The 23,916-nt window shown below is 42.1% G+C and overlaps 1 protein-coding gene across 7 annotated transcripts; it reads left to right on the plus strand.

The window, feature by feature from the left end:
• RFC4 (replication factor C subunit 4) lies at window positions 1-23,915 on the plus strand. Of its 7 annotated transcripts, none has more exons than XM_082393585.1 (12): window positions 11,166-11,454; window positions 11,781-11,994; window positions 12,809-12,951; window positions 14,463-14,541; window positions 17,794-17,873; window positions 19,778-19,897; window positions 21,316-21,459; window positions 21,653-21,773; window positions 22,331-22,480; window positions 23,411-23,491; window positions 23,571-23,687; window positions 23,766-23,915. In XM_082393585.1, exons 2-12 carry the CDS (start codon window positions 11,971-11,973, stop codon window positions 23,859-23,861), a joined length of 1,155 nt encoding a protein of 384 aa, XP_082249711.1. In that variant the 5' UTR covers window positions 11,166-11,454; window positions 11,781-11,970; the 3' UTR covers window positions 23,862-23,915. The 7 variants fall into 7 exon arrangements, with proteins under 7 accessions (XP_082249715.1, XP_082249716.1, XP_082249711.1 ...); XM_082393586.1 differs by having other exon boundaries at window positions 11,793-11,994; XM_082393587.1 differs by having other exon boundaries at window positions 11,862-11,994.
• Window position 23,916: the final 1 nt, after the last annotated feature.

The raw sequence follows: 23,916 nt of genomic DNA on the forward strand, positions 1-23,916 counted from the left end.
TCTTTTGTCTAATGGAAAAGGAAGGTAAGCATTGTATATGCAAAATTTAGTACCGTTTCTAGCATATCAACAGAGTCATTTTGACTAGGGGGCTGGAGTTGCCTTAAAGAAGCCCGGGAACTTGCTTCCCTGCCTTTGGAGAAAGAAATATTGGACGGTACCATTGTGATAATGTGAAGGTAAGTACTACCTGAGCCAGGTGCTGTGCTAAGAGCTCCATCTCCCTGAATCTTCACAGGGAGACTGCAAGGTGTCCCCCCCCATTTTGTAAAATTAAAGATTAAGAATTTAAGGCACGTTGAGATTAGTTAACTTGACCAAAGGAGCAGAGCTGGCTTGAGCACTTGCACTTAACCCTGTGATACTGCCACCTAAGTGACTGCTGCCCGGTGGGTGTTAACTCACAGGGCTAGTTTCTGCCTAATCTGCCCTAATAGTACCTAGATCTCAGGAAGGAAGGAGTCTCAGGATGAGTGTAGGTTACTAGGCTAGGTTAGGACCTTTTGCAAAGTTTTGCTCTGCAAACCAGAGTTTAAGCTTGTACATTTAGACCAGTATATCTCTGAAGTGTGTATTTCCTTTTCAAACCAGTCTAGAACCAAGAGGAATCAGAGTTACTAATAATCACTGAGAGGGCATTGGTATCGTTCTTATAAACATCAAAAATTCCTTGCAGTAAGCTAAGAAAATCAGTAATCAACATGAACTCTCAAAATATGATACTTCTTTTAAATATAAAAATAGTATTTACCCAAGCCAGCAATTTTTTGCATGCTTCATACAGAAGCTGATTTCAGGCTGAAAGAAAAAAAAATCGGCACTCAAATTGAAGCCAGTGTTTGGGTTTTTTTAACATCTTTATTGGAGTATAATTGCTTTACAATGGTGTGTTAGTTTCTGCTTTATAACAAAGTGAATCAACTATACATATACATATATGCCCATATCTCCTCCCTCTTGCGTCTCCCTCTCACCCCCTCTATCCCACCCCTCTAGATGGTCGCAAAGCACTGAGCTGATCTCCCTGTGCTATGCAGTGAAGCCAGTTTTCATTTATTTTACACACACACACACATGCACACACACATACGGGTAAGCAAGTATTAAAGGAACAAGGCCACCACACACATAAAACATTATAACCACAGACTTAAATGTATATGAATGCATGCATTTGATCTTTTCTTCCTCTCATACATTCAGAAGACATTTCTACAGTCCTGGCTCACTTGGTCCTGGCATCCTCTCCCACTTCTCAGCCCATCCTGCTGTGTTCCCTGCATGCCTTGACTCTCGGTCCTTCCAAGTTGTGACAGTTAGCTCTGTTAATACTGAATAAGTAATAGCAGTGCTCCCACCATGCTCCATTCTTCCCTATGTGTACCAAAAGAGAACATAGATGAGCCCAAACTGTGTAAGTTGGTGGGGCAAACTTACACATCCCTGGGTCAGTGATCACGTTCTCTGTTCAGGTGTTGTCCACCTCAGCCTGATGCTCGAGGCTTACCTCCTTCTCTCTCAACCTCATTTCCTTCCACTCTACCCATGAACCTCTCAAGCCAGGCTCCAAGTCATCACTGAACATGCTCCCTTGACGGCAGCTCGGTGATTTCAAAGGTTCGTGGGTCCACCTTTATTACGCATGTGACAGCACGAGCTGCCCAGTTGCTAGGATGGGCCTGCGGCCTTGTACGATGCCTTGTGCCACAAAGGGGCTTTGCCTTGTACCACGCGCCGTGCTGCCCCTGCGAAGCCGCCTGCCGCCAGAGCCCCTGCCCGGTGAGCCTCATCTCCCAGTGTCCCTAGGCCTCCCTGTCACACGGGGTCAGGCCACACGGGAGGAGGCTGTCCCAAGCCACAGGGCCTGCCGCCCTCCTTGACTTGCACTGCCATGTCCCACGCGTCGGGTTACGCTCTTCTCTTCCCAGCCCAGAGCCTCTCTGACTCTGTAACTGCCTCTGGGCACAGGCCCCTTCTGCCTGGCTGTCTCCAGAGGCCCTGTCTCCACCCCCTCAGCGGCTCCCAGGGCCCGTCCTGTCGCCTTAGAGGCCCTCGTCGCTGGGGGCTCGGAGGCCTTTCCCAGAGGTCCCGGAGTTATCGTGCCCAGCAGTGCCGGTGGCTGAAGGTGGGGTCGGGCGGTGTAGGAATGAACTGGGGCGATAATGCGTGGGTGTCAGAGCTGTGTGAGTGCTGGGCAGGGGTGAGGTCCTGATGCTCCTGATCTGGCAACCTCTGAAGCCTCCCTCCCCTGTCGCCTGATGCCCCTGAGTCTGCGTTCTGCCCTGGAGTCTCATCTCTCGGGGACCAGCCCAAGGCCCCGCTCCCGCTCACTCACCCACAGGGCGCGGAGGCCCTTCTGAATTCCTAGAGCCCTTGCTGTGGGCATCACTCGCAGTGACATTTCATCAGACCCTGCTTGGTGAGCCAGGCTCAGGAGACCTGGTCCTGCTGCAGGAAAGCTGTGTGAAATTGACCCTCAGTTGGCCTGCCTGTGAAAGGAAGGGGCTGGGACCACACCTCTGGGGCTGTCCTCCAATTCTGAGGTTTTATGTGTGTAGACGTTTTCCTTCTTATCTGAACTTTATGCTCTTCGTTCCCACCACAACCTAGAGCACAGTTCCAGGCTCAGAGGGACCCTATAAATGTGTTTCTAAATTGGCGACTGAATAACGGGTTTGTCCTACTAATATGGTGAAGTGATTTTTCAATTTGACACTCCTAAGCTTATATTTTCTTTCCCCATCTCATAACAACTGGATTGTTTTCTGGGAGAAATTTAGCTAGGATACTGAATTGTAGTCAAAGGCCACTGACTAAACCCTCCATATTCCACAAATGCAGATTCCCAGGCACCCAATCTAGAGATTCTGTTTCAGTAGGTTGGGTGGGGTCTGGAAATCCACAGTAGTGACAAGCCCAAGTAATTCTGAAGCTATGGTCCTGAGAAACATTACTCTAGGGAGAAAGGATCTCCAGGACAATCTAGAGAGTAGAAATTTGTTTCTGTGACGTTTTCTTTCTTTATGAGGAACAGGGTGGTAGGCATCCTTGAGAGGCGGTGCTTGAGCGGAGAGGCGTGCGCGTTGGTTTCTGTAAACGTCAGGCTGGACTTCGAGCAGTGCAGAAGCTAGAACAGCCCATGCTGCTGGACTCATGCATAGCCTCCATCTCTGCCACCGTGTCCTCTCTGTTCATGAAATTATTGTGCCAACGCTAGGGTGGCCAAGGGCAGAGGCTGGCTCAGGACCCCTGGAAGTCACTCTGTTTGGTTGATTAGTGCCTCTCCCGTGGGAGATGCTCCCTGCTGGGTGTTAACATATATTACAAAGATGTTCACATTCCAAGCCCACTGCTTTGGTCCACATTGCCACACACCTCTTCCCCAGACACCTTCATCCCCAGTCTTTCCGTCTTTCTCCTTTCAAGTCTCTGGCCAACCAGCCAGCATGACCACCGCCCATGAGTCTCTGGGCATCCTTGCCCCAGGCATCGTCTCTTTCTTCACCAAGTGGATGACCAGAGGCACTGCCTGTAGCTGTCGTTAGGAGGAAACTGTCTCCTGCAGGCCAAAGGAGCCACCCCAAGTGAGGGTGCAGAGCAGTTGCAATCCATTTTTGTCTTGCACCCACATACCAACTGACCCATCCGTGAACCAAGCTTAGCTTTTCCTCCTCTGTCAGCTTGTCTTCATGCGGTCTGAGGCAGGCAGATTCTAGAGCGGCCCCCAGGACCCCTGCCTCCTGGTGTTCACTCTCTTAGGTAATCCCCTCCTCTTCAGTGTGGGAAGGTTCTCTGACTTGCTTCTCATCAGTGGAATATGGCAAAGGTGATGGGATGAACATGAGAATGTGTACATGATACATGACATAAGATGGTAGGGCCCATCTCACAAGGGCACTCCCCGTGACTTGTTTGCTTTGAAGAACCAAGTGACTGTGTTATGAGCTGCCATATGGAAAGGAACCGGGAACCAGGAGCTGAAGGGGGCATCTCTCCAACAGACTACAAGAAACTAAACCCCTCAATGTGGCCATGGGCAAGGAACTGGATTCTGACAATAAGCACATGAGGCTGGGAGTGAATAGCTCCCCAGGTGATCCTCAGATAATATCACAGCCCCAGTCAATGTCTCAATTGCAGCTTTGTGAGAACCTGAAGAAGAGGAGCCAACTAAGTCATGCCCGAGTCCTGACCCACAAAAACTGGGAAGTAGTAAGTACGTACTAATGTAAGCTGCTAAGTTTATAATATTGCTATGCAGCAATAGAAAACCAATACACAATCATACATATGAGCTGAGAGACAGGCACTGGTACAAAGTGTAGGTGACACGGGAGCCTGGGCCACCTGCTCATGCAGCTTGCTTGTATTCTCTGGTCCTATGCATGGCTGTTCCCAGACCTCCACCTCCACCTCCACCTCCACCTTGTGATGGAATGCTGCAGACTCCTCCTGGGCCTTAAAGCCTGGTGAATGTGACAGAACCCAGCTCCTGATGGCAAATCTGGACACTCGGTCACTTCATGTCCCATGGTTAGGTGCATAATCTCTACCAGGGCCCATTAGCAGAGAAGCATCTCTTTTCTGAATGATTCTTCGCCGCAGATGGCATAGATTTGCGTCAGGACCCCAGGGCCTTATGCTGTGATTCTGCTCTCCTCCACATGGCATCTTTTCTCACCCCAGATAACTCTAGTCCCATAGAGTCTACCTGGTTGTGTAGCCCACTGGTTGAATTCCCCAGGAGCAGGGATGCTTGCATCTCAGCCTAGATCTGCTACACAACCCGTTCCTGTTGGCACTTTTCCTTGTCACTAAGGAAATAAGTGAGAGCAGTATTTCTAAATATGGAACATGCTGCCTCCAGAATCCAAAAGGCCTGCCAGGCATCGTGCTTTCTTCTTAGTTGTGTGAGATATGAGATAACGATTTGTCCTAATGCGGTGGGGATGGGAGGATATGTTCCAGCTTGCCCCAAACCACTGGATCTCTAAAAACTTCACTGAAGTCGTGACCCCCTGAATCTTCATCTAGCCTTTATTCTGCCCTCCGGAATGCATGTGTCTTATCCAGTCTTCCAGTGCATTTGCCACTTCTTACTCATTTGACCATTTAATATAGTAAACAATGTGATCTTCTGCAGAGTGTCCAGATGGCCCAGGTCCTTAAGACTATATTAGGGCAAAGGGCAGATTTAGCTTCCAGGCAACACTGTGAGTTGATACTGTGTCCTGTCCTATGAGGATGTGAACTGCTTCGGTCCTCTGATAAGGATGGAAAAGAATACGTTTATCAGATTGATGGCCGTATACTATATATTTAAGGCCATTTTAACCTGATCTAGCAAAGATACAATATCTAGCTCACAGCTGTAATTGGGAGACTACTACTTGGTTGAGTTTATGGTAACCCACTGCTATCCTCCAGGATATATCTAGTTTTTATAGGGGCCATACTGATGAATAGAAAAGGCGTGTGATGAGGACCACCATTCCTGCCGACTCTGGTGTTTAAGTGGGGGTGGGGTGGCGCTAATATTTGCCATATACTTCATATGGTATTGTTTTGGATTTACCATCTTGGCTGGGGAGGGTAAGGGGGTTTCAAAGGCTTCTACTTGGTTTTCGCTACTAGCCCGTACTGCACAGGACAAGGAACCGATGTGGTTATTGCCAGTACCTAAGTATGGCTAGTCCAGTTATTCCTTTGAGAACCAAGGAAATGATCAGTGAGTGTGTCTGTGGAGCCAGTGACCTACCATGAGCCAGACCTGAGTCCAAACTCCATTTACTACCTGACCCCTTATCCACCCATTCCAACAAGGGAGTTATGAGGATGCGTTGGGTCCCTGGATTCCTCAACTCACACCTTGTATCCAACTGTCCTTGAAAGGTTTTTGTATCCTTCTTTCCCCCCCAGTGTATAGTCTCATGAATATATGGCTTTGGGCAAGGACTGAAGAAACCTCTACTCAGGTTGCCGAAATTCGGCCTCCGTACACAGGCGGTGGATTAAATCTTGGAGACAGAGTTTTGGGTGAAGTAGAAAGAAATAGCTTTATTGCTTTGCCAGGCAAAGGGGGCCACAATGGACTAATGCCCTCAGGACTGTGTGTCCCACCCTGGAGGGGATAGTGGGCAGTCTCATAGTGTTCAAGAAGCAGGGCACGATCAGCTCGTGGACATTCTGCTGATTGGCTGGAGGTGAAGTATTTGGGAGCCAACATCAACCTTCTCTTTCCAACCGGTCTGGGGTCTACATGCTTGTGGGCAGCATACAGTTAACTTCTTCCACCTGGTAGGGGTTTCAGTATTTGCAAAACAGCTCAAAGGACATGGCTCAGAATATTATCTATAGTCCTTAAGAACTAAAGTCCTTGACTTTGTTTAATGGCTAAAGTATTATTATTTTGTCTTGCTTGACTGTTTTCCTTTCTTTCTGCATTTCCTCACTTCTTTGATTAAATTTATTCTTTAACTAAAGTTTTTCTGCAGACAAAATGCAGGCGGAGGACATGGGTGGGGGTCTATTCTGGGAAGACCTCAAACGGTCCTGCTCAGTTACATGCATGCCGCGATTCATAAGGACCTTGTTTCTCCATCAGTCAGTGGAATTTGGGTCAGAGAACTGGCTCAGGTCTGGAAACTTAGAAAGTGATCATGACTTTTTATTATCGTGGCTGCATTCAGCCTCCTTGCTTTGGTTGTATAGACTGAGCAATAGTCTCATTTGCTGCCCATCTGTCATGTCCCTTGGGATGTGGTGCTGTATCAACCACCTCCCGAGCTCTCTGTGAGTCAGAACTCCCTGACTGCCTCTGACCTCGCCACTCATGATGACAATTGCACTTATCTTGTTTTTGAGAGTTAAGCATTGCCATCTGGCCTCTGTTATTTTGGAAGTCTATTGTCTCCATGGCTATCAGAAAATCCTGCTCTGTCCCAGCATCTGCTACCAGCAGCCTTGGCCTACAGAGGACAGCCCACCACTGAGCTTCTTTACGACGCTGGAGGCCTCCTCATCAGCACGATCCTTATCACTTTGGACAAGAACACTATATCCCAAGAACTGAGTTGGCTAGTGGTTTTTTGGCCTTACATAGTATATCCTACTTCTGTGAGTCTTTTGACCTCTTCCCCCAGTGTTTCCCACTGTAGTTCTGGCATTTCTACCTATTTAGTGTGGGCTGTTTCTTTTTCCAAGCTTCCAAGGGCCAACCAAATACTATTACCTGGGGTCTTTGCCAAGCTATTAAATCCTGTGTTGTAGGTTTATCTCCCTTTTCCAACTGTGTATTCTGTTCCTCTTCATCCAGCGCGGTCCCATATATGCTCTCCTGCTTTGCCAGTTCACGTTGCAGTCCTGCAGCTCCTCCATATGGTCCTTTTCTACCTTGAGCCGTCACAGCATTTCCCCAGGTGGGCTACACTGTGACTTAATCCTGGCTATCATTCTGGTGGTTGCGAGTGGAAAGTGGAATAGATGGTTGGGGGTAAGGGCAGACGTGTACAAGGCAGAAGCCTCTACATCATCAAGCATATACAGACATCCCCAAGAGACTAGCATCAGCCTCTAACAGGGAAGAATGAGCTACTTCTATAGATCAAAAACATTCAGGGAAATAGGGAAATTTAAGATTTTCAAATGCATCAACCCAGGTGACTTCATTTCAAGTATCAGCATCCCATTTTTCTCCCAGTCAAGGCCTTGACCTTAGTGTAGCAGACTTGGTGAGGCTGAGAATTTAAACTTCTCTGGAACTCTGATACTCCTAAAATTTAGTTTTTTGGTCCGGCCCCAGATTTTTTTGCCCTCTGGCTGCAGGATATGTGAATCATTTTATAAGCTGTCAAATAGATCCTCTGGCTTTCTCACTTGGGCTGAAATTGGCAATTAATCACCATCAGTCTTTCATTTAATAAATTAACGAGCCCCCCATCGCCCAGTGGCCATCCAACTCCAAAGTTCTTATAATTGCTTTTCCCTAAAACATCTGGGATTTTGCCTCTGTTGGTACATTCCCTTCCACTGGCATCCCATTCCAGTCTTCCACTGGTGAAAATTTTAACAATTGCCATACCATTCCAGGGGCTATCAGTCCCCACTATCACTGGAGATGGGGTTCTCATTACCAGAAGGCTGGAAGGTGATCCAACTTCAAAATTTCACCTTAGGATCTTTTTCTAGGACTACTTTTTGTAGCAACCATATGGGTTGAATTCCTTAGGAAGACAGATTCTGAGACTTGCATGTAGGTTTTTAATTAAGTGGTACTCTAGAGACCAACACCTGAGAGGGGTCAGGGAAGCAGGACTGGGCAGAGGCTGTACTGTGATGCAAGTGCACAGAGATCTGGGGCTGGGACAATCCATGAGTTGTGCCACATAAGGCAAAATGGCTTAGCCTTTATAACTCTCCTAGATTTGTCCTTGGAGGTGGGCTGCCCCAAGGAAGGAAAGTGACTCTGGGCAAAGTGGCTGTGTTTGGCTGAGGACAATTGCTGGAGAGGACTCAGCTGAGAGCTGTCAGCTGTTGACACTCAAAGCAACTACAGGAGTGAGTGTCTCAGTCCTGAAAGGTGGCACACCAGAACATCCACTACACCTGCATTTCCTGATTTTAAAATTGACACGGCCATCCACTGTCTAGTTCTTCCCACACCTGACAGCAATCTTAATTTCCATCCAAGTCTTTTCCTTTTCTAATGGACCCATAAATCATAATCCAGGTACAGTACTGTCTTGGCAACATACTAAGTAGAGTTGTACTCAAATTTTGAAAGCCCTCTTTTAACATTGAAAAACTTCACAAATTTCCACATTATAGTACCATAATAGTAACTAAATGAATATCCATTTAAAAATAATAAAAGCTATTATAAATTTAGTAACTGGTTTGATCACATGAGCACCCATGTATAATACAAAAAAATGTTATGTATTTATATAATGACATTTCTTGTTCTGGTGACAGAGACAGTACTTGGTGCACACATAAACTCACGAAATACCTGGATTAGGATGCTACCTATAGTTGTGTTCAAGAATGGAACGGGGGCTTCCCTGGTGGCGCAGTGGTTGAGAATCTGCCTGCTAATGCAGGGGACACGGGTTCGAGCCCTGGTCTGGGAGGATCCCACATGCCGCGGAGCAACTGGGCCCGTGAGCCACAACTACTGAGCCTGCGCGTCTGGAGCCTGTGCTCCGCAACAAGAGAGGCCGCGATAGTGAAGAGGCCCGCGCACCGCGATGAAGAGTGGCCCCCGCTTGCCGCAACTAGAGGAAGCCCTCGCACAGAAACGAGGACCCAACACAGCCAAAAATAAATATAAAAATAAATAAATAAATAAAAGAGCCTTCCCTAAATTAGAAAAAAAAAAAAAAGAAAAAAAAAAAAAAAGAATGGAACGGCCAGCTGAATGGAACAGCAAGTGGAGGCCGAAATCCAGCCCAACCTCTAATCACCAAGACTTTCACCCCATCATAAGGCTGACTATACTGAAGGAACGTGGGACTTTTTCTAAACCAATTGCCCTAACAGGCTACCATTCAGGTCTCTTTTTTTCTACTTAGGATAAAGGCACCTCTATGCCAGCCTTGGACCTGCCTCGTGACTAATTACAAGCTTTAACTCCAGAGTCAGACAGTCCTAGATGTGGATTCTGGCTTTGCTGCTTATTTGCTGTTAACCTTATCCATCTAAGGTTGAGTCTCCTTTGTAAAATGGGATTATATCTCCCTCTGTGTGGTTGTGGTGTTCAGGTAGCAAATGAATGCCACCTACCTTCACAGATCTTTGTTTTATCAACTTTATTTAGGTATAATTTACATAAAATGTACAAACATTAAATGTACACTGTGATGAGTTTTGACAATGTAAACCAGTGACCAGATAGGTAAACTGTGTGCTTTTTATACTGTCCAGAGATTGTACCAGGCCCTGCCTGTGGGAGTTACAAAGTAGCACAAAGCACCCTTAATCTGATTAACCCCTGGATTAGTTTAGGCCTGGGATGTATATATTCAGAGCCCCTACTTCCTCTGCATAACAAATCACACTGTCACTCTCCTGAGGGCAAGACCTTCCAGCTTGTTCTCTGCCGTATCCCCAGCACCTCGCAGTGTAGGTATGGGCACTCCATAAGCATTCGTTGAAAGACAAATGAACATGTAAAGTTAACAATGAGTATCATGATGAGTATGTGCCAAATCAAAGTCATTCATCTGGAGAAGACCCAGATCAACCCTGTGGGTTAGGGTAATTAGTAAAGGTCTGCAGCGAAGGCAGCATTTCAAAAGGCTCAGATTTCAATAACATTTAGGAAAAATCCAGAGCTAAGACAAGCAGTGGGTAAAGATTAAAAGGGTGGCCTCAAACACTTGCCTAGAGCACACATTGCATGTACCCTGGTGGCGTTAACATTATCAATCTTGTAACTTTTATTGAGCGTCTGCACCACCAGATTTCTGGACAGGGCCCTGAGATTAGCTGACCATAGCTGCGCGGCAAGGCCCTCCCTCTCACCAACGGGCAGACACTAATAGAGATATAAGCCACATGCACCCAAAAGGGCAAGGAAAGTCATCTTCTTCCGACGTCTCCGCCCTTAAAGCACACACGGTTTGCTCCGCGACGACCAAGCCGCAGGGAAAGGACAGGGATCTTCACGGCGCCCTCTTCTGGCGAAGGATAGACTCCACCCTCCCCAATCCCCGGCCTTCTTTGGGGTGAAGCAGGTTACAAGCCGAATTGTGTCGCCGCAGAAATGCCAGTGACATGCCCATGACTGCCAATGAATTACAGGTTCTGCAGGCTCGTACCTACAAAAGAGAGTGGACCTCCGCGATTCGAGGCCCACAAGCCCCTCCTCAACCTCCCTAGCGGGTCAGCGCTCGCGGAGCCCTCCCCGCCCCTGTCCGCTGAGCACGCGTGTCCTCGGCCCCAGCCTCTCCTACAGACGGCCGCTCTCAAGTTCCCTTGCTCCGCAGCCTCTAGTCGGAGGGCTACGTCGGGACAGGATGGAGCTTTATTTACACCTCCGGACTCATTCCCATCCAGCCCCAGCATCCCCGAAAGTCCGCGTGTCTCATCAGCTTAAACACCACAGAATAGGAGGATACGGCTCCCTTAAGGCGGGGCGCGCGCAGCGGAGCGGAAGTGACGTTTGACGTGCGGCGTGTTCCCGCCCTGCCCTTCGCCGCTGTTCGGTGGCGGGAACTCGGGTTGCTTGTTGACCGCGGCTACCTTAACGGTTCCCTCCCCTTTTGGCGGCTCGGGGCTTCGTGGGCCTGAGAGTCTCCGCTTGGGGAACGGGGCTAAGACTTTGCGACCACCTCGCCCTTTCCCTGCCGCGGAAACCTCAGGAACGAGCCGGTGGCGTCCTAGCTCTCAAGACGAGCGGCTAAAAGGCCCAGGCAGTGCCCGGGGACACACGCGGGGAGCCGGGGAGAACAGGTGACCAGCCGGAGAAATTGCGAGGGCTGCCTTCGCTTTCCTCTCCTCCTGTGCCCTCGATGCCCCTGTGATGTCTTTCACCTCTTGCGCACCCCTTGGTGTACGGGTGGCTCAATCCAGCATCCTTCAGAGTCCTGCTTTGGGCGGTATTATTGTTTGGCAGCCTGTGGCAGGGATTGAGTAATCCAATAACGTTAAAAACCTTAGTTGTTTACAGACGTTAACAGTTTATTTTATTTATTGATTATACCCATATGCCAAGCACAGAGCTGTGTGTTTGCACGATTCTTTTATTTGACCCAGTTGCCTTATGAAATGGGCCTTAGCTTCTTTTACAGAAGGCGAAACTGAGTCTGATAAGTGGTAATTCAGTCACCAAATCTTATGGAGCATCTATCCTGTACCAGGCACTGGAGACACAGCAGTGAAAAAATAGAATTGCCATTAATGCTGGGGATTTTCAGACAAACTATCCCTAAAAACAGCCTTTTCTTGCCTGGGAGAATGTTTACGTGAATGTTAATAGTGCTTATCTTCTGGGTGAGATTTTGAATTTTTAAAACTACTCATGCTTTTCCGAATTGTTTTGGTTTCTTCAAATGAGCATGCTATGAGAAAAACAGTTGTTTCCATTTTAACAAGTGTCTCGCCTCCCCCCGCCTTCCCCTCCCCACAGAAGCTTCTGTCTGAAGGCAGGCACGGGCTCTGCCCATAAAATAGGCTCTCCAGTGGAGCTCTAGGCCCAAGAGAAGTGGAGGTTCTCATTTGTGGTCCTAGTACTCCTCCTAATTGCTGAGTCCATTCCAGGGTCTGAGCTAGAGTTAGGCCCATGACAGAAGAGACTGTTGAGACCCATGTACAGTTTGGGCATTAATGCCATCATATTTATCAAAAAGCTTGTTAAAGTTATAGAACTTTGTTCTGTAAGTCCCTCACTATAAGTAGATTTTTAAAAAATATTTATTTATAGATTTTGGCTGTGCCGGGTCTTATTTGCAGCACGCAGGATCTTCGTTGCAGCGCACAGGATCTTTGGCTCGTGGCATGCATGCGGGATCGAATTCCCCGACCAGGGTTCGAACCCGGGCCCCCTGCATTGGGAGCTCGGAGTCTTACCCACTGTGCCACCAGGGAAGTCCCTATAAGTACATTTTAAGCTCCTTCAGCACTTTGGCCTCTTTTATGTCCCTGTAGGCCTCAGTAGAATGCATTCAGAGGATGCTAGGCCATGGGGTGATGTCCTTCATTTAATATTTTTTGAACGTCTTTGCATAAGGTTAAGTGTGCTTTCAGGCTGTACTTCCTCATGATGGTTTCAAAAGAGCTTTTCCGTTTCTGTCTTGCACCTGGTCAGGGTGAAGTAACCATGCAGGCATTTCTAAAAGGCACATCTATCAGCAGTAAACCACCATTGACTAAGGATCGAGGAGTAGCCGCCACTGCCAGAAGTAGTGGAGAGAACAAGAAAGCCAAACCTGTTCCGTGGGTGGAAAAATAGTAAGAATGCTTTTGTTTTTGTTGAAATAGTTAATAAATTATCTCTCTGACCAGTTTTGATCACCTTTTTTTTTTTAAGAGGGGGATGATTTGCCTGTTTAAATGTTGCCTTAAAAATCACCCAATTATATAAGTCATAGAACCTTGGAACTGAAATGTACCTAGAATAATCTAGTTGAATTCACGTATTTTCTGAATGAACTACAGCCTTCTCTGTAACTCAGGTCTACGGTTTTGGGGGCTGGAATACAGCAGTGAAGAAAACAGAGTTTCTATAAGCTCTTAGGAGTTCGACTTAAGTCCAAATAATCTGTTCCTCTTTTCATTACTGATAGCTGAAAATTGTTGAGTTTTTGTTTATACATTTTTGGCAAAAACAGCACCTGAAGTGGCTCTTGAATTTCAGTCAGCTAAGTGATATTATAACAAGTAGTCGGTACCCCTGGTGTACCCTCAGTTATTACCAAAGGATTGCAGATTACTTATAAGCCAAGTAAGGCCCTCATAAGTTTTGTTTGGCACCAACAATGCTTTTAAAAATGGGAAATTTCACATAAAAGTCTAGAAACTTTTCATTAAATAAATTAGACAAGGGGGAAAATCTAGATTTTCAGACTCAGGAGACTAGGCAGCACTAGATTCAAGTTCTCACCTGAAAACACTTAGATGGATGTGTGTACTACTCATTTTGGAAAGGTCATATGTTCCTCACTTCACCATAGTCCCTACTAGTGTCTCTTGTCTTACACTCGAATTCTTCACTCTTGTTATCTGCCTGGACTCTGCAGGTATTTGAATATGAAACCCTGGTTTATAATATACACTGGTTTTCCAAGATAACATTATCTGACATAAAATATCTGCCTGGTGTTGGCCTGATTAGTTAGAAAAGTATAAATCAAAGAAAAACTTCTGTTTAGTTAGCTAAGCACAGAGCCTAACTTAGGGTTGGGAGTATAACTTCGTTTAACATCATTAGTTAACAGTGTAAGACAAAAATTATACTCCATATTGGTTAAGCTTGTTATTTTGTTAACCCTCAATGAAGTGAATAGGTATGCATTTTTTTGTGCAGTTAGGTGATAGGAGAAATTGATATTAACCAATTAACAACATGTAACATATATGTAACTTTGTTACCTATCTTGAGGTTGCTAAATAGGTCTCCCTTTTCAGTTTAGGGGCATGTTGTCAAAACATAATATTACTTTCTAGGCAAATGTTCATTTTACATTTTGAACCAGTTGGCATCTGTGATGTTAGAAAATCCTTTTGCATAGTTTTTGTAAGCACAACAGATACAAGCAGTACATCTGGAAAAGTGAAAAATTATTCATTCCTCAGTATATATTTGCCTAAAGTAAATATAGATGGGGTTTCCACATCCAATTATGAAAGTTTCTCATTTCATTACTGATATGAGAGAGTTATCATTGGTATTTTAGCAAAGGGAGAGACTTCTGTGGCTACTATAATACACTGAATAACTTCTCTCTTTTCTTTTTCTCCAGTCGCCCAAAATATGTGGATGAAGTTGCTTTCCAGGAAGAAGTGGTTGCAGTGCTAAAAAAGTCTTTAGAAGGAGCTGATGTGAGTAGCAGATGCTGTCTAAAGTCATTGGGAGATTTAAGACTTAATTTATTCACCCTCTTCCTTCCTTTATAGCCTCCGGCCCCCTTTAAATACTATCCTGTATATACAGTAGGCTCTTGATTACTATTTGTACAATGGATGATTAGTTCAACAAATATTTGTTGTGCATCTCCTTTTCTGTCCTATGGGATTGTTATATGGTACTCAAGTGGAGATCATTGAGCAAGACAGGCTAGGTCCCTTTGCTCGTGAGCTTTTATTTTGGTGGGGAGAGACACAGAAGAATAAACATGTAAGCAAAATAAATATGAGAATTATAGATAATGATAGGCACTATAAGGGAGAGTCAAAGATTCTTTGACCGTATGATTGCTCACCTAATTTTAGGATGTGGTTTGAACTACAATACAAAAAAAAAATTGAGCCTTTAGTTCTGCTTTTGGCATCATGTCGCCTGCTGTGATATGTGGGATAAAATGTCCTTGAGTGACTTGCATTTTAGATTAATTCAGAGACAAACCATATGAAGAATTAGCAATTTAAAATTGTATATGATAAAGTGTTTTAAGAGCTTAGTGGAGGAAAGGAAACAGTTGCAGGTGAAAGTGGGATGTGGTTTTTACTTTATTCCCAAGATTTTCTTCCCTCCTCTCAACCTGGCTGCTTTGAATTAGAGGTTCTTTGGTTTTTGCTGCCATTGGTCTCTTCCTGGAATTACACTGAAACAGTATATAGTTTGAAAGAAGTTATATTTATAAAAGTGTTGAAAATCTTTTTCTTTACCAGTATTTGTTTTGATTTGATCCAAATATCTTTAGCTTTTAATTTTATAATACTATACAATTTAAATTGCATGGTAATATTTACACAGATTGCAGGACATGATGTATTTTAATTGCTGGGATTCTCAACTCTTTAGGCAAATGTAGTGGGATAATGATCCAGTTCTTTACTTTATACCATCTAATTTATGAGGCTGAACTAAGAACTTTCTTATTTATCCACTTGTTTAATGACTTGTTTCTTTTCAGACTTAAGCTTTTTGAAACTTAAAGTTGAAGTAATTTTTTTAACTCTAAAGAGTAAAGGAAAAAGTTCATTCCTTCATTTATATTAAAGGGTTTTACAGTAGAATTATAAGAGATTTTTCAGAAATCAATTTTTAGAACTGCTGGTCCATGTACAGTTCTTGAATGCATATATATATATATATATATATATCAGACTGTTACATAATGTAGGGTTGAGTAATTTAACCATGTTTTAAAGAATTTAAATTATTGTAATAGTTGACTGGATGAATCATTACAACTACTGAGGTAGTTGGATCAAAATAACAGTTACAACCTTAAAAATGAAGAAGCCTAGGAGGTTTTGCTTTTGCTTTTGTTTTTAAATAGTGTATCTCATAGTTTGTATCTTAAGCTGTATGTTACCAGTGTAACAGTAGTAGTCTTTTAACTAATACATTTATATGTTGGTTTATTTACTTGGTGCATACTGAGTACTGTGGGAGATGCTGAGAATATAGATGTGAATAGAACAAATAAGGTTCTTGATCTTCTCAAGCTTCTCATATAGTGAGGTGAATGGGTATTTTACAATTAAACCCAACAGTTACATAAATAACAATAAATAATTGGAAATTATATCAAGTGCAACAAAGACCAGTGAGAGGATAACAGAGGAGACCCTCTTTAGATTGGGTGGTCAGGGAAGGCTTCTGACTTGTAATGCAGTAGGAGTTGCCAAACAGAAGAATGGAGTCAGACCCCAGCTCATGGGGGACAGCATATGTGCAGGCCAGAAAGTTCTTAGCTGTTGGAGGCCATTCTAAGTTGGAACCTAGAAAGTGAGAGAGGTGGTGAGCAGATCATGGACATCCTTGTAGGTTATGGTAAGCAGGGTGATTTTTTTTGTCTGTTTTGTTTTTCTAAGTGGAGTATGAATACAGTGAATAGCTTTAAGTAGCAAGCAGAGTGGCATCTGATTTGGGTGAAGAATGAATGGATGGGAAGGGGGAAGGTTAGGCAAGAGTGGAAGCAAATAAATCATACTGCTTAGTTTCCTATGTGCAGTGATTTCCGTACATGAAAGAAATGTATAGTTTCACGGAGAAAGACAAATATATATCGCTTATATTCGTTATCTGAAAGAAAATGATACAAATGAACTTATTTACAAAACAGAAACAGACTCACAGAATTAGTGAACAAACTTAATGGTTACCAGGGGGGAAGCGTTGGTGGGGGGATAGATTGGGAGTTTAGGGTTGACATGTACACATTGCTATGTTTAAAATAGATAACCAACAAGGACGTGCTGTATAGCATAAGGAACTCTGCTCAATACTCTGTAATAACCTAAATGGGAAAAGAATTTGAAAAAGAATAGATATATGTATAACTGAATCACTCTGCTGTACACCTGAAATTAACACAACATTGTAAATCAGCTGTACTCCAATATGAAATAAAATTAAAAGAAAAAAGAATGTACAGTTTCATAACAGTGCTCATTAGAGTTTAGTACATTTGTTAATCTGTACCACAGATCAGTTGCCTATTTGGTAGGCACCAAGCCAGCTAGACTTAAGGTATAAAAGAAGATAACTAGGTATTTAATCTTATCCTGTCTTCCACTGATGAAATCTCCCTGATACATGCGGGTATCCCTACAGGCAGGGTACGTAATCATGATGTGGACCACGGCCTGGCACTTAAAAGATGCTTGGTTTTTTTAATATTTCTGTTCTTAGAACTTTAGCTCATGCAAAGCCCCAGTATGCCATTTTCACTCCTTTTTCCTCAGTATTGGCCAAATCCAATTTGGTCTGTGTCCCTTTTGAAGCAACTGACATCTTTATAAAATATAAAATCTTGCCCAGTCCTGAGCCTAGGTGTGGGATAGGGAACTGACAGAAGCCTAGTATTCCCTTCAGAAATAAGAGGGTTTTAATTCCAGCTTTGAAAATCCCACCTAAGTATTAGATTAGGTGTAGAACAATCATAAATATTGATTCAGCTTAAGATATTAGAAAGACCTCTTAGGGAAAAATGATAGTGTTTGTGAAAAAGCAGGATTTACTACTGTTATTACTATGATACCAGTTATATTAAGAAATCCTTGTATTCAGATATATATGCCCTATTAGGGAAGTCATTGCACTATTCCATAGACATTTTCAGTCACTTTCACCTATTTGTGCCAGAATACAATTTTTAAAAAAATAAAATTTAACTTCTACAGCTCCCTAATCTCTTGTTTTACGGGCCACCTGGAACTGGAAAAACATCCACTATTTTGGCAGCAGCTAGGGAACTCTTTGGGTAAGTTGAAACCTCTCTCTCTCTCTTTTTTAAAGACTTGACACTAAGAATCTCTGGTACTGCTTTTCATTCTCTAAAACTTTGCATTTGGTTTTTCTGTGAGGTTGTTGGGTTTATTTTTGTTCTGAATTTTTTAATAATCCAGCTGGCCCATTTCCAGTTCCTCCCCTCTAATAAATTAGCTTGCCTGTTATCTTTTGTAACCTTTATTCTGAACCTTGTTCAAATGTTTGAATGTACTACAAGGAGCCTTGTGATTTTTTTTCATCACTTTTAACTCTTTCATTATGATTTTGGAAACCAGAAGACCCTATCTCCGGTCATGCTGATAGTTTCATGACTTTTAATGGTCGTGTTCACATCTGTCATAGAATTTGCTGTTTGATGCTACTGACGCACACCACCCCTTCTTGAGTTCCTTCTTGCTCTGGACTTGCCAGGGCCTGCCTCTGGAGTGGCTGGGCCAGCTCCTTGCCCTCAAGTATCCTGAGTATAAACAGAGTGTGTAGTAGTTGAGGCAGTATGATTCCAGGTACAGCAGAAAATCTCTGTGAGCCACCTTCTTAGTCAGTCCTAGACTGACTGTCTCTGCTTAGCCAACTGTTGTAGTAGAGGAACCCTTTACCTAAGGTTAAAAAATACGTATCAGCCATGTCTGATATCTATGCAACATGCACCAACATAACAAAGGCTATCTTTAATTAATCCAGAATTTTAATATCAGGCATATGGCCTAAGGGTACATCTGAAATCCTACACATGAAGATAATTAGATGCCTCTGAAACCACCAAATATATGAGGATAATCAGTTCTGTTGAAATGTGGAGGACAAAAGAGGAAGCTGCTCTGAACCGAGGATTTTATTTGACAGCAACTTTCATTTTCCCAAGGAAATTTTAAGAGAGCTTTTTTGATTATTTTACAACTCAATCAGATCCAGTCTGAATCATCCTTAGCGATGTAGTCATCATGAAACTGTTAAGTATAGTTTATTATTAGTTGTTCTACAGTAGGTTAGTCCAAATTATATAACTTGTAAAATATTTTTTTTAAATAATGTTTGTCTTGATAGACCTAAAAGGACTTAACTATAAATTCCACCTTTAATAGTATATGTGGTTTTAAAATAGAAAATACATGCACAGAGCTTTCTAGATGTTTATGCCCATAGAAAAATGTGTAGGATATCATGCTATTTAGGAAAAATAAAGACGAAATCCCAACTCTTGTTTTTTTTCTATTAAAAAAAATATACACACATATATAAAAAAATAACTAGAAGGAAGTCTTCAAAACAGGGTTTGGCAGTGTGTGCCAGGTATTTTTATTTTCTTTTGAGTTCTCAGATTTTCCTACAGAGAGTTACTTTTAATAATTTTTTTAAAAAACTCACTTAAAAATTAACTGTTCATTTTTGATCCAGTAATTTTCCTTATAGCAAACTACTTTATGGAAATAATTCAAAATATGCTACATTGCAGCATTATTTAAAATTGTAACATCTCTAAAACTATCTAAATGTCTAACAACAGAAGGATGCTAAGTAAATGATGGTACAATCTTAGGTTAGAAAGTCATATAGCTATTAAAATGGTTTTTTACAGTGTTTATCATGACATGGCAAGATGCTTATGATACAGTCCAAAGTGGAAAATTGATTTAAAATTTAGTACATTATGTGGTATCATCTACCTTTTTTTTTAAATGCATGGAAAAAAGCCAGAATGTTAACTGTATGCCTTTGCAAAAGAGAAAATACAGAATGAATTGTATACCTTCTATTCATATTGTTTACTAGGTGTATTTTAAACTACTGAAAAATGTACAAATGTTAAAATATGGTTTAAACCTGGGTGACTTTATGCTCTATGATGTTTCATAATTTTTTTCCATTTTGACATAGGCCTGAACTTTTTCGATTAAGAGTTCTTGAGTTAAATGCATCTGATGAACGTGGAATACAAGTAGTTAGAGAGAAAGTGAAGAATTTTGCCCAGTTAACTGTGACAGGAAGCCGTTCAGAGTAAGTAAGCTCACCTTCCCTTCTCTATACCATGTCATTGTATTTGTTTAAAAAACATGTTTCTGCCAGATTTTCAACTTCTTTTTCATGTTAGATTGTATTTTTATCTAAATTATTTAAACCTAGAAATGACCTTTCCATTATAGTAACTAATTTTAAGTTGTTTAGCTGTCAAGGGTTTTTAATCGATATTTGTCTAAGGAGTATTTATTAATCAAATGTGACGGTTTGGTCGTACACTCATAATAAAAATCCTGATTTTTGCTATTATATTATTTTTTAGAAGTCCTATCATATATCTTAAGCTTCAGTATATTTCATAGTTGGTGACAATGTAAAACCTTATCCAAACTGGGACACTTTTAGAGTGAAAAAGGAGTTGTTACTAATAATAATTCAATAAGGATGTTTACGCAACTGTGTATACTCCTTAGGTGGCAAAGTTCCAAGGTTAAATTTTTGGTACCTGGCATATATTTAAATTTATATCAGAGCACACTTAGGGATTTGTAGAAAGTGAATAATTCAATTTTTGATATCCACCTTGGATTGACAATGTATATAAATCACATACATGATAAGGGACTTAGATCAAGAATAAAGAACCCTTACAACTCAATAATAATAAGACAACCCAATTTAAAAATGGGCAAAGGATCTGAATAGACATTACTCTAAGGAAAATACACAAGTGGTCAATAAGCATATCAAAACATGCTCATCAACATCATGAGCCATTAGAGAAACGCAAATCAAACCCATGATGAAAATACCACTTTATACCCACTAGGATGCAAAAAGACAGAAAATAAGTATTAGCACGGATGTGGAGAAATTGGAACCCTTATACATCGCTGGTTGGAATGTAAAATGGTGCAGCCATCTTGAAAACAGTTTGGCAGTTCCCCTATGAGTTACCATATGACCCAGCAATTCCAGTCCTAGTATACTGACAAGAAATGAAAACATATATACATGTACACAAATGTTCATAGCAGCATTATTCATAGTAGTCAAAACATGGAAACAACCCAACATCCATCAACTAAAGAATGGATGAAACGTATTATATCCATCCATTTGCCATAGTATTTGACAATAAAAAGAAATGAAGTAATGATATACTACAACATGGATGAACCTTAAAAACATTACATTAAGCGAAAGAAGCCAATCACAAAAGACAATGTATTAAGTTGACAACATGTGGTTCCATTTATATGAAGTGTCCAGAATAGACAAATCTGTGGAAACAGAAAGTAGATTCCTGATTGCCTACGGCTGGGACAGTTGGGAGAGAAAAAAGAAATGACTCCTAAGGGTCACAGGGCTTCCTTTTGGGGTGATGAGAATGTTCTAAAAATTAGATTGTGATAATGATGTGTGAATTATAACTCCTTTGTGTTTCTCTGAATCAGCGGGAAGCCATGTCCTCCTTTTAAAATTGTGATCCTGGATGAAGCAGATTCTATGACCTCAGCTGCTCAGGCAGCTTTAAGACGTACCATGGAGAAAGAGTCTAAAGCCACCCGATTCTGTCTCATCTGTAACTACGTCAGTCGGTATGTGTAACGCCCTGAAGGTGGATGCTAGGCACCCTTATTTTGATAGCCCCAAATAGGGAGAGAAAAAATTTTAATGTTTCAAGGCTACATTAGTTTCTCCATCAAAATCTTGATTTGTCCTTGACAAAAATGAGTTCTTCGGGGGAGTTTCTTCTTTAGCCACTGACTTGTTTTTTCCAATATTTTACAGAATAATTGAACCTCTGACCTCTAGATGTTCTAAATTCCGCTTCAAACCTCTGTCAGATAAAGTTCAACAGCAGCGATTACTAGACATCGCTGATAAAGAACATATCAAAATCAGCAATGAGGTAATCACTATTATTACAATTATTGTAAATTACTAATTCCTTTGATGAATGCCTATGAAGAGGCCCTTCCTGAAAGTCAAATTTGTGTTGCTTCAATTTCTGATGCCGATTCTTCAGGCAAAGTTAAGCTAAATAAACAGAATGTCTAGGAATTACTGGTTCAGCCTTTCTGTTGCTATTAGAAGTTTATTATCTGTCAATACTTCAGAGACCCAAAGCTGAGGCAGATTTCATGTTAGGATGCAAATTCTGCAACAGCCAATCTCTGCACGACAGTGTACTCCACTTGTCATTACCCATACTCCACTGCAAGGACTAACTTGGTATGATGAAATTCTGGCACAGTGATAGAATGTATAGGCCCTTATTCATTATAACAGAACTTAACTAATTTGAATTCTCCTTGCTGTATGTAATCAAGGCTGTCTCCATGAATTCTGCCACTATAGAACTGACATTCCCTCAAAAATGGAAATAGATTTTGTTTTTCCCCATAACTCTAGGCTAACACAGTGCTTTTCATTTTTATTAAAGTCAGCCTTAATTGGCCATAACAGGTTAAAGAACTTTTCTCTCTTCAGGGACTAGCTCATCTTGTTAAAGTGTCAGAAGGAGACTTAAGGAAAGCCATTACATTTCTTCAAAGTGCTACTCGATTAACAGGTGGAAAGGAGGTCACAGGAAAGGTGATCACAGACATTGCTGGGGTAAGAGCACTGGATATTCTTAAATTTTTAGTTGGCTCTTTTGTGGCTTCTAGAAAATTTTTAATTCAGATATATATATGAAATGCTTATTATGTGCTTAGTCCCATTCAGGCTGCTGTTAACAAATGCCATAGGCTGCGTGGCTTATAAACAAAAATATCACAGTTGTAGAGGCTGGGAATCCAAGATCAAGGTGCCCCCAGATTCAGTGCCTGAGGACACACTTCCTAGTTGAGTAGACTCCTAGTTCACGGATGGCCTTTACCTCCCTGCACCGTCCTGTGGCAAAAAGCTTTCTGAGCCTTTTATAAGGGCACTAATCCCATTCATGAGGGCTCCACTCTCCTATCACCTGCCAAAGGTGCCACCTCCAAATACATTAGGGATTTTTAACATGAATTTTGAGGGAATATAAACATTTACACCATTCTGGGAGTATCAGAATGCTTCAGGCAGGCAGGGATGTGGCAGTTAAAATAGGTAAGATATCCCTTTTCTTATAAAGGAAAAAGGGTCATATCCAACTTATAATTAAATCATTAAAGGAATTCTCTTGTGCCACACCCTTGTCTTCAGATTTCATTTTGTATTGTAATGAAACATAAACCAACCAATCTCTGCATTTTGTTAGTGGCATCTTAGAAATAGGATGTTTCCAGAGTTTGTTTCAGGTCCAGTAGCTTTCTGCATCACGTATCTGGAGACCAGATGAGCATAAGGCTTAAAGCTGACCCTTTTTCAGTTCTTTGCCCTCCCAACTCTGTATGTGTGGATTCAGCATCAGGTAACAGTTCCACACTTGAAGTGGCACATGTCCTGTAGCACAGACCACCAGGGAGTTTGCACAGGCTTGGCAGAGAAACAAGTCAACCGTCTTCACCCAGAAACTTTATTTTTATTCTTTATTAATTCTTTAATTCTTTATTTTAGGTAATACCAGCTGAAACAATTGATGGAGTATTTGCTGCATGTCAGAGTGGCTCTTTTGACAAACTAGAAGCTGTGGTAAAGGTAAAGACACTTTACTAACCTGGGGTGGCGGGGAGGGATGGAAATCATACCAAAATCTTTTTTTTTTTTTCTGCTACAGGACTTAATAGATGAGGGTCATGCAGCAACTCAGCTTGTAAATCAACTTCATGATGGGGTTGTAGAAAATGATAACCTTTCTGATAAACAGAAGTCTGTTATTACAGAAAAACTTGCTGTAAGTAGACATCTACATTTCAGCACAGCATACACAGCTGAAAGGGAAATTACTTACTAATCTTTCATTTTCTCGTAGGAAGTTGATAAATGCTTAGCAGATGGTGCTGATGAACATCTACAGCTGATCGGCCTCTGTGCAACTGTCATGCAGCAGTTAACTCAGAACTGTTAAAATATATTCAGTATGTATTTTTGTGAACAATTTAAAATAAAATGACTAAAGCACC

Source organism: Balaenoptera borealis, assembly GCF_965194805.1.
Source record: "Balaenoptera borealis genome assembly, chromosome: 5".
NCBI lineage: Eukaryota > Metazoa > Chordata > Mammalia > Artiodactyla > Balaenopteridae > Balaenoptera > Balaenoptera borealis.

Bases quoted from the DNA above. Each gene is read 5' to 3' on its own strand.
- RFC4 (XM_082393585.1), top strand. From the start codon at position 11,971: ATGTTAATAGTGCTTATCTTCTGG. The intron at 11,995-12,808 runs GTGAGATTTTGA...GCACCTGGTCAG, and splicing joins TAATAGTGCTTATCTTCTGG to GGTGAAGTAACCATGCAGGC. The intron at 14,542-17,793 runs GTGAGTAGCAGA...TAACTTCTACAG, and splicing joins AGTCTTTAGAAGGAGCTGAT to CTCCCTAATCTCTTGTTTTA.